General features: G+C 37.5%; 1 protein-coding gene across 2 annotated transcripts; it reads left to right on the top strand.

Annotated features, from left to right (window-relative positions):
* Window positions 1-87: 87 nt before the first annotated feature.
* On the top strand, window positions 88-14,394 carry srsf3a (serine and arginine rich splicing factor 3a). 2 transcript variants are annotated; one of them, XM_030729150.1, is made up of 7 exons: window positions 88-230; window positions 7,426-7,472; window positions 9,568-9,778; window positions 9,868-10,002; window positions 13,430-13,468; window positions 13,556-13,642; window positions 13,758-14,394. In XM_030729150.1, exons 2-7 carry the CDS (start codon window positions 7,466-7,468, stop codon window positions 13,783-13,785), a joined length of 507 nt encoding a protein of 168 aa, XP_030585010.1. In that variant the 5' UTR covers window positions 88-230; window positions 7,426-7,465; the 3' UTR covers window positions 13,786-14,394. The 2 variants fall into 2 exon arrangements, with proteins under 2 accessions (XP_030585010.1, XP_030585009.1); XM_030729149.1 differs by lacking the exon at window positions 88-230 and adding an exon at window positions 6,599-6,715.
* The last annotated feature ends 214 nt before the right edge of the window (window positions 14,395-14,608 follow it).

Genomic DNA, 14,608 nt, shown 5'->3' with positions numbered 1-14,608 from the left:
CTCTCCGCTCAGCTGACAACACGTATCATCAACAGTGCTTGTGTAGCCCGCCTGCAAACACAGACCAAGATGTGTAATCACCGAAGTAAAAGCACACCTCACTGCCCGATAAGGCGCGCTGTGAGGCGGATTAGTCTACTGTTTCTGTAGACTTTAAAAAAAAAAAGTAGCGTCTTTGCTTATCGGATACTTTTATGGCTAAAGGACAGTTTTCTGTAACTTATTACAGGGTAAGGATTTCGACAAAAAGCGTATGCATGGCTATTTTTTTTTTTAATTGTTTCTTTTATGAATGCCTGGCGGTAATTTTCCATTTTGGCCATTTTTACTGGGTGGAGATAATTTGTCATCTTTTCCCAAACAGTCTGTGTTTACATTACTGTGGCGTTTACAGTTTTGCACCAAAGTATGAAGATGTTTAAGGGGGGGAGAAATATCACTTTACCAAGTTAAATATGAAAATAAAATAAAATAATAAAAGTTGATTATTTGTTTTATCTAACTTTGCAATTAAGATCTTGGCGACAGCTGTTTTGCTGCCAAGACAGTAACTTAAGATACTTAAACAACTTCTTGCCTTAGCCTAATTGCATTTTTATTTTAAATCTTACCATTATCAGAGTACAAGTAAATATTGGAGTACTTACAGTGAAAGGCTCTGTCAGTGTTTTAGATGTCAGTTTAAATGTATAATCACAGTTCAGGTGGTTTTGTATGTGATTCTAGTGGTGGGACATTTAATGCATAATATTTTATTAACTCTTGTTTTGCAAGTCAAACCTTTGTAATTTTAAGGTACTATAAATAAAGGCCACAGCCTGTCTTTACCCATATAGCCTGTCATAAAAATACCAGTCATTATTAAAAGTAGAAGTACTCAGTGTGAAGGAACATAAGGGCAGTCCCTACCAAAGTGCTGAATGATAAGTAAAAGTAATAAACCAAGGACAGGTGGTAAATATGTGTAACCATGTGTTGTCCTGTAAAACAAACATTAACCTTCAAATACAATAGTTCTGATATTTTATAGTGAAGCATTCAATAGTTTGCTTTGATGTTATTGATGTGGATGCTCGCTGGAGCACAAGTGTGTTTAAACTGCCTAAACTGTTACTGTAGCCTAATATTTTTACTACAGCATTACTGTAAATTACCAAAGTAAAAGTACTCACTGTGAGGTACAGTTTCCCTTAAAGTGTTCAAAGTTTCATTAAAGTGAAAACCTAAAATCTGCCATCTATAATGTAATGACACATTTCCTGTCTGTAATTACTATAAATGTATTATATTTTAAGAGTCATCATTAACCTGTAAATACAAATGATAAATAAAAATGAGTGAATTTTCAAAATTGTAACTTTATTTTAGTTACTACAGTCATGTTGATTAATTACATCTTCCATACCTAACACTAAGATATAAAGCACTGAAAATAAAAGCACTCACTGTGAAGGATAATGTCACATGACAACTTAAAGTAGCAGACCAGGTGCAGGTGAGCATGAAATGCTTTGCATTTTATGAAGGCTGCCTTGCAAGTCAAATTTTATTCTGGTCAAATGAGATTACAGTTATCAGCAAGAGACACTTTTCACCTGAAATATAAAAGAAGCTGAAATAGTGGTGTACTAAAGTACTAAACACACAGGGACCAAAAGAGATGAAAATGAGAGAGTGCAACACAACGCAGAATATTATATTAAAATATGATAATGTAGATTATATGGAGAAAAACTCCCAGAAGCTGATTTATGTTGCACAATCAAACTAATCACTTTCATGTTCTTCTGCATAGGAGACGTATTCAAATATAGTTTAACTACAATTCCTAAGGAGGCCTGTAGCTCTCCCCGTGTGGAAACCCCAGACTCACGCTCTGCATACTGATAAAAACATGTGTTCAAACAGCCCTGCCTTTATGACATTTATATGCTTGTGATGTGATTAAAAGGAGCATTTTGCTTATTATCACATCCAGAGTTAATATCTTGAGGTATTTTTCACATCTCTCTGATTTTTTAACTGAAGCATTTGCATTGGCCTGTGCAAGAGCAGCCAAAATCCTTAGCCACAAAATGTTTTTATGGCTTTGCTTTTGTGCTTTTGCAGTCAAGGATGCTGGCATCAATGTGCCAATAAACAGTGCTTACAAATATGGCATGCTTTATGGCTGCGTCATGTGTTTATGTTTGTCACATTTTTTGGATTAAAAACTTAAAAAAATATATATGGCCTAAAATTATTGGTGTGACTGCATCTTTAATGCGAAGTTAACCAAGATTTGCTCATGTGAGAGAAAACTTTTCTTTATTGAACTGTGATGCTGAAAGAGTTAACACTGCCTCTTCTCTCTAGTGGATGAATCCCACCATTAGAGGTGGTAAGGACACTGTCTGACCACACTGCTGGCAGACAGCAGGCAGCTATTGAGAGGGAACATGATGATCCTGTTAATTATATAGGTGACATAACACAAGTGAACCTGACTCTGCAAACCCAACAGAGATGTTGTCAGGCGGATAAGTAATCTTCTGAGCATCTAGTTATCAGCAGAAAGTAGGTTTCACACATGTGTTTCAGAACATGTTATTCATATTTTTTAAAAAAAAAAGCAAGCAAACAAACAACAACAAAAAAAAAAAAAACAGCACAAAAACAGAAAGATGTGGTCGTGTGCTGTAAAAACACAACCTCACTATGTGTCACCGCCCACATGAAACCATTAAAATAAAGGTATTCATTATTTAAAACAGAACATCATGTAGGGATGGTTAACTCCAGCACAGACAAAGGTTTGTTTATGTGTTTATTTTGCCTAAACTGATGAACCGTGGTCTCCTGGTAGCTTTGCCTGTCTTTTTTTTTTTTCTTTTCTTTTCTTTTTTTACTCCCCTACACTGTAATGCTTAAATGAAGGTCAAAATGACCTAAACTTGCTTTGGCTGAACTGAGATGCATGAATAGATTTAGTGACACATGGCTTGAGATGTTGTTTTCCTTCCTGAAACATCAAGAACATCCCTTTTTTGTTCTGGTGAAAGCACCAGCCTGGTGAAAAAAGAAAAAGACAGAAAATTAGATGGTTAAAGGTTACATCAGTGGTCTGTGGCTGTTTTATATAAATATAATGGAGACATACAAACAGTCATCACTTATATTTAGAGCTTTTTTGGGCCTCTTACTGCTACTTACCTGCTAGGACACTTTTTATTTCATTTTTGTTAAAAACAAACCAATGCGCAGCAGATGCAATAGCTGCCTAACAGATTAACTAAATACTGTATAAAGAACAAAAATCTGACAGCCTGTTGCAAGAATCCATTTGTCTGAATGAGAATCTTGGTGTAACCAGAAGCACGCGGGTGAGTTCATTCAGGGATACGGGCTGCACAGTCATCAGGAAGTGAAACAGAACAGAATGTGCTGTACTAATCTGATTGAAAAACACTGCGCTGAGTGGATGCTTCAAAAAAAAAAAGAAAAAAAAAAGAAAGATATGATTCATTTAAATAGCTACAAGGAGAATCCTATAGCAGCGGGGGGAACATATGCACTGAAAAACAAAGACAGCTTAATGCTTCATTTGGTGAAGCAAAAGGCAAATGTGAGAGACAAGGTTAAAAAAGCACTTGCTCTCACACAAACATGCGCGCTGCAGCTGAAGGCTGAGCAACATAATGCTCTTTGTTTGTGTTCTAGGCATCTGTGTTACGTACATGGGAGTAATCTCTTGAGTGATCCCTTTTATTCCTGAACTTTTGCCCCCCCCCCCCCCCCCCGCCCAAGCAAGCGTTCTTTACTGTTGTGTTTGTCAAAGACCCTAAATAAATGTCTGAGAAATGGGGCAGTGAATAATGGGAGTCCTTTTGTTTTTTTCATCTTGTCAACACAAAACCTTAAATGGCTGTATTTTATTTTATTGCCGACATAGTTCAGTTTTGGTGTGCTTTATGTTACGTTTGACATTTGTCACTTTATGTTACTGAACTGAAAGAAACATCAATTCATTTTAACTTTTTTTTTTTTTTTTTTTCGGTTATTGTTTGTTTCCAATTAAAAGAAAAACAGGAAATTAATGCTTTGTTCGGAGCCCTGGAGAAAATTTTTGAAATCATTTCAAATCACCTGAAGACTTTTCTTAGATTGTAAGCAGAGTTTGTGGGGAAAGGGTATCACTGCTTTAAGCTCTTTCTTACTTGATGGGGTTTGAAGAGGTCGGGCAGCAAACAATTAAATGGATGACAAATTGTTTATAATTATTCCACATACAGCTAAAAGGTTTGTGGGACTCCAAATTGTGATGAAATTATGTCAGTGACAACAAACTTGTGGTAATAAGGGTTATTATTCTTAATTATCTTATGTGGTATCAGTTACTGAGAAGTTTAGCATGCAGCAATTTACCCTGTCATGTCAGGCAATCATTAACAAAAAGCACGACATGCATTTGACTAATTGCCCCAAAACTAATTGGAATCCAAACAGCTTTATCTAGGCATATTAGATGGTTACATCACAATGCAGCTATTACAAACAAGACTAACACGACTGTGGCAGAGCGAGATACAAATCAGAATGCTTCAAACAAGTTTAACTGAAATATTAGGGAATCCAAAATGTGTCAAATTAAAGATTACATATATGGCTACACGCACAATTGTATAACAGGCAAAACAGAGTTCCCTATTCATGACATCCTAATCTTTCTTTGCCTGTGTGACTTTGTGACATGAGGTAAGGCTCATGGTGAGAGATGCACAAAGACTTTTGTTACAGAACTCGTCCCCTTGATCAACACTACGTTTTGAATGTGCCTCCATAAGGGAAGTGTACATACATTATTTACCCATCCACCTGTGCACTTTTAAGAGGTTGCATGCATTGAGCAATAACCATGTCTGTTGATTTACTTGTGTTCCTATGTAACTACTAAATGGCAGGCAGCTGTTTTTCTTCCGTTTTATCTTCTTAAGGTCAAACTGAGCAAAGTTTGTGTTTCGTGTCACAGAACATAGAAGACATTATATCTTTTTTTTTGCAGTGAATTTTCTCACGGTGGAGACAATATGCCTCTTGCTTGGGTCTGTGTTTCCTTATCATAATAGTGATTGCATATCTGCAGCCAAACCTTAATTTGTTTTCTCTGTATGCAGTTAATTTTTTTTGATCTGGGGTCAGTCAAAGGGTCAGGGTACTGACAAAGCCTGAGGGTTTGTGAGATGCTTGAAAAGGGGGAAAACAAGACCTGTTTCACAACTTTGAATTATCTCTAAAGAGTGGTACATTACTGGGCCTTCAAGAGTTTGAAGGAAACAATGTTTCTTTTTGATAGATTAGAGCAGAGTAGAAGTATCATGCAGAATAAAATGGAAAATACTGAACAGTAAAGTATTATAGCCTTTTATTCTTGAGTAAATGTGCTTATGAGCTTTCTAGGGGTCCTAATGCTTATGTGAAAACATGGCCTGTGCATATTTATTGCAGTGCCTCCAATAGGATTTGTACTTTTATTTAAACATTTTTGACAAACTGTTTTCAGTTGTATCTGTGTTTCTGTTGAACAACTTTAAAGTTTTTTGTTTTTTTTCCACAAGGAGATGGAGCCTAAAATGTCACAATAATATGGACATCTTGACATTCTGTCTTTACAAAGGTTAGCTTGACATAGAGGAAGAAAGGATGATGATTTTTGTTGTTGTTGGGTTTTTTTCAGGCTGAAGAGCCTTATGTGTTCACACAGGGGAAATCTAGTATTGCAGTAAATATCTGAAAAAGATTACGCACAAGGCCGGAGGACACAGGGACAAGAACAGATGTTAAGAAAATCTTCAACCTTGTAAGCACAGATATGGTCTGAAATGAAAAGCATCAGTAAGAGGACAGAAGCAGGAGGATGACATCTGCCCAGAAAACCCACTGCCTTTCTCCACAGTTATAACACTTTTTTTTTTTTACTTGCATTATTTCAAAAAGACGTGTTACCACATTAAACAGGGTACATACTGCATAGAGTGTACATGTACAGTTAGGCTATAGGTTTGGTAGTTCAGCTTGAATCCCCTTTTCTTTATAATACAGTTATGGCTGTTCATTTTACTTTACTTACTCATAAATAAACAAAAGAAATTACTTTGCTTTGCCTATGGGTATCATTATAACAGTGTAGATGTAAATTAAAAAGGCTCAGGGCAGGCATGGGTTTACCTACAGCCAAAGCAGGATTAGAAGGATTATGAAGTTTTACTCAGTGTAATAGCAGCTTGGTTTACATTAACTCGATAATGCCTTTACTATAAATTAACTAATTTTACAATAATATTAAATAATTCAAATGCAGATGACGTGATGGTGCAGCAGAAAGACCCTGGTTTATAAAAAATTAAAAAGTAAATTAATTAAAAAGTAACCACATGAACTCTTTCTAAGCTTTCTCTGGTTAAAATTTTCTGTTACCAGAACTTGGTGAGCATGACACACTGTAGCCAGTTTGGAGTATTGTGGCGGACTTTCCACTGTAATGCAGTAGGTGGCAGTATATAGGCTTAACGTCGTTTTACACACGCAGAAGAAGAGCGAGCTTTTTTTTTTTTTTTTTTCTTCACCTCTCTTCCGTTTTACTCGAGGCGTTGGTAAGCTAACAAGCTTGGCCTGCTGCTTAAACGAGTGGCGTGAAATCTGTTTGCCAGCATCTTTGTTGAATTTTAGCTGCAAAAGGGTGAGCTATATTCTATATAAGTATGTAGTCCCGGTCGTCCACACGGTTTTCTTGTGAATTTAGCTAGTATGCCGATGTCCTGCTTGATTTATTCTCTTTTAAACCGTTTCGCGGTAATAAATGCTAAATTTGCTAGCATAGCGTTAGTGCTCGCATGGTTGGTTTTGGGAGGGGAGAAACTTTGCTGCATTATCGTTTGGAAGAAAAGTTGGACTCCAAAGTAACGATGTTGTGTGATAATCAGATAAAATGTTATTTTAGGTAAACAATGCAATCTAACATTACCTGCCAACAGTCGAGCTAAAGCGAACAAGTTTAGGGGTGTTAGCCTGGAAATGTGCAGCCAGTATTGAGGCTCAGGAGTCTGATAATGAAAGCCGCGCTATTTTTTTTTTTTTTTTAAAGCTTATTAGATGCATCCTGCCTGCGAATTAATTGAAAAATTACGAGTCAAATTAAGGGACTATATCTACAGACTACATTATAAACAACAAACCGTAAACTTGTGTCTAGTTGAGTCCCGGTTACTGTAGTCATCAGCAATTAGGTTATGTGTAACCCGGAGCGATCCTTTCTCGGTTAGAAAAGGCTCTGCAGTGCTGCAAAGTGAAGGCATACATAGGCATTCACTGATATCAGACAAATAACATTAAATGCGGCAATGCACTTACTGTACTCAGCTGTTTCTCATAACAGTGTTTTTCTTTCAGGGACATCAGAGTGAGAGACTTCATCAAGAAGAGAGTTGAAATGGGAGGTATGAGAACTCATTACTTAGAAAGTTAGTCAAGTAGCTTTCTCTATTTTCAGCACAGTAGGGAGGTGGCCTGCTTCTTCCATGAAACACTTTGGGACATGTTAGGTGCCAAAAATTACGGTAATTTCAAAGTTAAGAGGGTGTGTCCACCAAAGTATTGTTCTTGAGGCAAGCATGGTTACCTCACTTTGTAATTCTTGGAATAGGAGCAGCACGCATTGATTCTGTGTAAAAATGCCAGTAATGTGATGGGGCGCTGAGCATCTGTGGCAAGCTCTGTGCTCAACGTGTTTTCCTGGTTGCCAGGTCTTGAAAGATGTACGCTTTGGGGTAGACTGCTGTGGTCATCACTTTCTACCCTGTCAAAAATGATCAGGTCAGATGCCACATAGACCAATCTTTTCATACTAGTTGCATACATGCTGGAAAACATCTAAACAACAATGGATGAGAAGTGAATACTGCTGCTGTGAGTAACCATGTCTACAACAATATTGATGATAAATAAAAAGGCCTAGAAGAGAACAGTTCATTCACCGTGGGTCCACCAGATCAGCAGCAGTCAGCTAAAGTAGATGTTCTGTATCGTAGCAACTAAGTCATCTCAGCTGAAAATATGCAGCACCTTGAAAGTGCTCTCAAGTATTTTTCGCTGGAAGTTTTCAGAGGAGTGCCTGGCATTATCATTAGGCAAAAAAGCACTTTGCTGGACACAGCCCCTAATACAAACAGTGCAGAGCTAACTGATACTGACTCCGCTGAACCAGTTTAAACCAGTAAGAGACCATATTCTCTAAATATTTTGCAGTTATCTGCACATACCACACAAGAAATTAGACAGATTTTCATGACGGGGTTTAAGACGGCAAAAACATTTGTTTTCGCCAGTTTGGTAAGCCAGCATTTTTAATTTCCCCGCTACAAGTGTTTTTGTGAATCGGTTGATGTTTAAATTCAGCTGGTCATGCATGTAGTTTGTTTTATTTTTTTTTAAATAAAGGATCTGTCACATTTAAAAACCACAGCCAGTGTTCTATGTCATGGTGGGTTTACGCTGTCTCATCAAATGTTTTCACATGCAGGTGGTTATGTGTGGCTGTATCAATACTGTCATCTCTAAATAGCACTTTGCAGCACTTTGTGCTCTTACTGTGAGCTTAGCGCACTCTGCCTCTGTGCTTCTTACACGTTCTCTGGTACAAAAAAAAACATACCCTATTGACATGGCATCAGTAGACTTTATTTTCCATCATTGGCTACAGATCTCCACTGCTGAAAGATGGAGGTCTTTTAAAGTAAAATTGCTGGCATCATGAAGATGCTGCTGGCCTGCTCTTCTTGCTTTTCAAATATACCTTAATAGCTATGTTTTAATATTTTTTGCTCACTAGATCCAAGTGTTTGATAAATTTGGTATTTATATTTAACTCAGTGAAGCATAGTTTATTTGTATAAAACTTACCTGCTATCTGAGGTAGATCAGAAAACTGCACAACGGTCAAAGGCAACAGATTTATATTCAGCTTGCTGAACAGGTTTTGATAAATTGTCTATACTTTTCCCACAATGTGCTCATCAGGAAACTTAGATGTTAGATTGTGAACACAACGAAATGATCGTACCAGATCACTCATCCAGAGACGAGCATCTGCAGTCATGCAGCCAGAGACCGGTGCCACCGTTGGGCAATGTGGTTTAAGTGTCTTGCAAGGTGTCTAAGGACACAACACAGGGACAGGGGCTTGAACAGGCAACCTTGCTGCTGCAAGGCGAGCGCCTACCCACTGCGCCACCATCTGCCTACAAGACCAGTCTTGTAGTTGTATTCTGTTGGAGACTCTAAATATTCAAACTGAAAAAAAGTTTACACAAGACCTAAATTGGTGTGAATGGCTGAACAGTCTCAAGATTGGTTCACTTTAGTTCGGTGGGGGGAGGCATGACTGGACATTTGCATTACTCAGCATAAAAAAAAAAGTTTGAAAGAAGGTAAACAGAATAATTTACATTTCACTTGCTCTTCTTTGATGGATGATGCAGAATTTGTTATACTCATGTGTTCTTCCCTGTGTGCTTTGCTTCTGTCCCTTTTAAGACCCTGCTTTTCATCGAGACTGCCCCCTTGACTGCAAGGTTTACGTTGGGAATCTGGGAAACAATGGAAATAAGACGGAGTTAGAAAGGGCATTTGGTTACTATGGTCCTTTGAGAAGTGTTTGGGTTGCCAGGAATCCACCAGGTTTTGCTTTTGTAGAATTTGAAGACCCCAGAGATGCATCTGATGCTGTGAGAGAACTGGATGGCAGGTAATTCTTCTAACATGCTGTATTTCTTAGTAATTGTTTTCTTCTTTTTTTTTGCACAATTTTCCACTCTTTTATTAATTTTTGTTCAGAACCATGTGCGGCTGTCGAGTACGCGTGGAGTTATCCACTGGAGAAAAGCGCTCTAGGAGCCGTGGCCCTCCTCCATCCTGGAGTAGATACCCTCGAGATGATTTTAGGCGCCGTAGTCCTCCAGTTAGACGCAGGTGTGTATTTTCTACGTGATAGTTACTTTCCTGTTTGTTTAGTAACTTTTTTAAAAACAACACATTCTCACTTGCAGTGTTCATTAAGAGTACAACTTACAAAGCACATTCATTACCTACACACTGTAAGCATTTCTTCTTTCTCGGCTTCTTACTTTGGCAAAACAGTTTTAGATCAACTAAATGTCCATATTGGCAACAATCTAGTCTTTTACTCTCAGACTAATTGTAGTTTAGTCATAGTCTAAACGGAAACCAAACAGGGAGACAAGTTTTGGACTACTTGAAACTAATTGTTTGCACACTTGCATTCTTGCCTTTAATTTCTTAAAAATGATAATAATAAAAAAATAATAAAATCTGTGGCCGTATTCACAAAGTGTCATACCTGCCTCCTAAAGCAAACTCAAAGTTCTGGACTAAAGCAAAGAGAAAAAAACATTTACATTGTAGCCTCAAATTTCACTGCAGTTTTCAATGATATACTGCAGGTCAAATCTTTTCTTTAGACATCTGATTGTGCCGATGTGAGAACAGTGCAGGTAATGGTGAATTCACATCTAGCAAGCTATCTTGTCCTGTTTCCTATACAGGTAGTATTCTTGCCCAAACACATTATTTCCAGGCTGGCGAGTGTATCTGTTTCTATGTAAGAAAGTATAACTGGATAGTTTCTGCCCTGATCCTCCCAACATTTTCTGGAGTTCATGTGTGAAAACAGCTTATGTCTCCAGTGCCAGAAGGTGGTGACTTGCAGTCATTAATGCTTAACTTAGAACTTCTTACTGTGGCAAAACATTCTCTTGGTTAGCTATTGTATTAGATTGTGACATTTTTGATTAAATAAGTCACACTTCAGGCCCAAGTAACACAGGCCTCGAGATTGGTTGTTGTCATTGTTTGCATGGAAAAGACAGACTAAACTGCACATACTTGCCAACTACTTGCTACGTCATTGTAAAGAATACAGTGCAAACTGGAAACAACCTTCACCTTCAAAGTAAAAGTTGTACCTTTTTAAAACGTCCAGTGCAGCACAACTTTTACTTTGAAGGCAAATGTTTACCAATTCTGATTTGTGTTGTACTTTTTTACTACTGCTTGGTGGTTCATTAACAAGTGTTTGCAGACAAGTCAGCATCTTCCATGCAAATTATAGGTGACTGCAGCATTCTGCTAGAAACCAAAGTAATTGCAAGGAAGTGTTTGGTGCACCACCATCTTTGTGACCGTTTCACCCAGCAAATTCCAGGCAATACTTTGGCAACCAGTCAGGGAGTATGCATTTTTCTTCAGCAACCAGAGGTTGCCAGACTGGGTTCTAGGCCTTTATGACTTTGGCCTTAGTGGACCTGAAACTGGCTTTAATTATTTGATGGATTATGATTTGCTAAACTGTAGTTGGTGTTGGATAAACTGGTTTCTGAGTGCATTTTGGTTAGCTAATTATGACAGGTGCTTATATAGTCAACATGGCCATACATTGATTTTAGTGCAAGTTGTCTGAATCATTGTATCAGGTTCTTCTTAAATTTAACACCACCAAAGGGTATTGCTCAAGTTCATTATTCTTTCCAATGTTGATGTAGAAAAAGGCAAAAAGAGCAGAAGCATTTCGCTGACTGTGGGTCAGTATTTGTGTCATGTCTTATAGACCACCTCTAATATCTGTCAGGTGTAGACACTGTTTTTTTCTTCTCTTAATTGGCCACTTAGGAGCTACATTTAGGCCTTCTGATGTTTTGTGAATATGGCCCCCGATCCCGTGATGATTGAAATTATCATTTTGATATATTTTTTTTTTCTCATTATTTTATCATTTCAACGGTATTTGTATCAGTGGCAGCTTATGTCAACAGTTAACTCTTGTTAAAATGTAACTGTTGAAACACCGAGCTCTACCAGTGATATTGTTTTATGAGGACATCTTAAGAGGTACAGTTAGCCTTGCATCTCCCATCAAACATTTTTATACTTAAAGAATTACATTCTGCAGGTGTAAATTTTATTTATTTTTTTGAGTTCAGTTGCCATTTATTAATAAAACTGAACCCCGTTTCAGAGTCACCACCACGCTTCTCACCATCTGAGTCAATCAACTAGTCCTCTTTCAGCATCATGTGACTGCTGACCAGTGAGCCCAAATCAGCTTGGCTGGTGTTGTCACATGACCCAGGCGCACCGCCAGTCGTCAGGTTCCACCAAGCTTTTGGTTCCTGAGCATGCAGTTCCCAGCATCCTCCTCCTTCCTCCAACCTTTACCCAATCAACAGCGGTCCACTTCACATTATCAGCCAATCAGCGTCTTTACTCTTTCTATTCTCCAAACATCTACTGTATCAACGGGAACAGCCCTTGGCTTACATCCCTACCCATCCCCCACCCCCCAAAAAAGGCAGGGAAAATCTACAACTACCCCCTCGAACCAGCCACCAGGCAACTTCATATCTCCAACATTTGCATCTTGTGGCAAATCTTCTCTGCAATTCGACCTCCCTCACCATCAGTCTGGCTTCCTTGCGCCATTTCTATCTTGTCCAAATCCCCCAAAAATAGTAAGTTTCTTTTATCCTGCTTATTGTGGTTTTAATGCTTAATCTAGCTTTCATAGCTGCTTGACAGTTTTCTTCAGCAGTTATGTAATTTCGAGAGAATTCAGTGCAGAGCTGCAAAAATCTAAAGGTCAAGGAACTTTGACCATCATTCTTTAATTTCCATTTGCAAAAATGAACTACATTTATCTGATGTTCGCTGTAATTGTGAAACTGAGTGTATTTTCAAGGCTCGACATTAAGCTATCTTGAGTGATAACCACTAGAAGTAAACTTTTTTTTTTTTTTAAATTCTGGCCCTCTTTGATTGTTTAAAAACCCCTTTACATATAAGTTACTCAAGTTTTTATTGCCTCAGGATGTGTTTCACATCCAAGTTTCTTTGAACTAAAAATAAACTGTCCTTCCTGTAAAGAAGTGAAGAAAGTAAAATTACCTCTTTCCACTGAAAGAGGTAATTGACTTTCTGGGGAAAATTGTGCGCAAGGAGCATCGCAGTAGATGGATCATTACACTTGTTTTTGTTTTTTAAAAACAAAACAAAAAAGCTGTCATAATTTATCTGATCTGTCTCTCAGACGAGTCTTAATGCCGAGCCTTGATTTTGTTTTATATTCTGATATCTGGTTCCATGTTTTGTGCTCATTGGTCAAAAGTTTCTTTTTAAAGACTTGACCTTGATGCAGTTCATGGATACAGATGATCATTCCGTTAAAAGACAAGGAAGTACGTGTAACCACGTTTCCACTTGTAACCCATGCTTCTGTAGGGATCAAGAAAACCAAATTTCAGAGGTTTTATTAGTGATGGGGAATGTTAAATATTCTGTCCTAATTTTTTCTCATTTATGTTTTAAAACATCCCCTACACTATAGATCACCAAGGAGAAGGAGCCTCAGCCGCAGTCGCAGCAGGTAGCCATGTCAGCATTTCTTTATTTTAACCACACATTGATCTGTATTAAATGATTAAAAAAAAAATCATTAAAAAATTTTCTTCAGGTCGGTTTCAAGAGATAGACGTAGATATCGGTCTGCTTCCAGAGACAAGAACCGTAAGCGTTCAAGATCCTTCTCGCGATCAAGGAGGTAAATCAAAGAATATGATCATTATTTCTAAATTTGAGATTTAATATTATTTATTTTTTTTTCTTTTTGGCTCACTAATGTTACACTTATTCACTAGTTGATATTTATTTTACAGTCGTTCCCGGTCTAACGAGAGGAAATGAAGATCTTGGACAGCTCATCCACAAGATTATGTTATGGTTACAAAAACAGTACATTTTTATAGTCTTGTTTTCTTTTTAGATTTTGTTGGCTAGCTCTCGGCAGTCCAAGATTGGCTATGTTGGGTTCATAATGAAATGAATGATCAAGAGAGATGTAAACTGTTTCTTGTCAGTTGTGGTTTCTTTTTTTTTTTTTTTTTTTTTTTGGTTAAATTCTGTATTGCCCTGCATGCTTTGAAAATGAGTACTGGATTTTACATAATTTTTAACTGTTTAATTAAATTCACTGTTCCATTTTTTTTTATTTTTTTTTTTGGTTGGGCTATTTATTTCACTACTCTTGGTTGGCTCTTGAATTTCTTTCAGTGGGTCACTGTGACATGCTATAGAGGGAGTGTTTTTTCATACCAGTAACATAAAGGCAGACTCTTAAAAAAATGCTGTAAATATGGTGCCGTTATTGTAGTCTAACCCAAAAACATAATCTGTAATTGTTTTAAATGTCTTCTTTTGCAAGAGAAGACATTGACTTTTTTCTTTGATTGTCTGAGCTCCAACGTGCTGATGCAGTTTAACATCTTGTTCAATAAATGTTTTTCCAAGGTGAAATTGCTTCGGTAACCTTTGCTTTAAGTTTGCGTAGTTGCATATGCTATAACTTAAAAAAAAAAAGTAAATGTTGAAAATGGACTGCCTATTAAATTCAGGAAGTACTGTAGTTCACTGCTGTTAAAGGCTGCAAATGTAGCCCACACAGGAAGCTCTTAGGCATGGTTGCTATAGAGAAACACACCCCCACATGTGAAAAGTAACTCCTATTGAA

Source organism: Archocentrus centrarchus, chromosome 5 (genome assembly GCF_007364275.1).
Source record: "Archocentrus centrarchus isolate MPI-CPG fArcCen1 chromosome 5, fArcCen1, whole genome shotgun sequence".
Lineage (NCBI taxonomy): Eukaryota > Metazoa > Chordata > Actinopteri > Cichliformes > Cichlidae > Archocentrus > Archocentrus centrarchus.
The sequence above is the reverse complement of the archived record's forward strand: the minus strand, read 5'-3'. Positions and strand labels throughout refer to the sequence as shown.

What these genes read in the sequence shown, in the direction of transcription:
- srsf3a (XM_030729150.1), top strand. An exon ending in GTGAGAGAACTGGATGGCAG is followed by an intron (nt 9,779 to 9,867) that starts GTAATTCTTCTA and finishes ATTTTTGTTCAG; the next exon opens with AACCATGTGCGGCTGTCGAG. An exon ending in AGTCCTCCAGTTAGACGCAG is followed by an intron (nt 10,003 to 13,429) that starts GTGTGTATTTTC and finishes CCTACACTATAG; the next exon opens with ATCACCAAGGAGAAGGAGCC.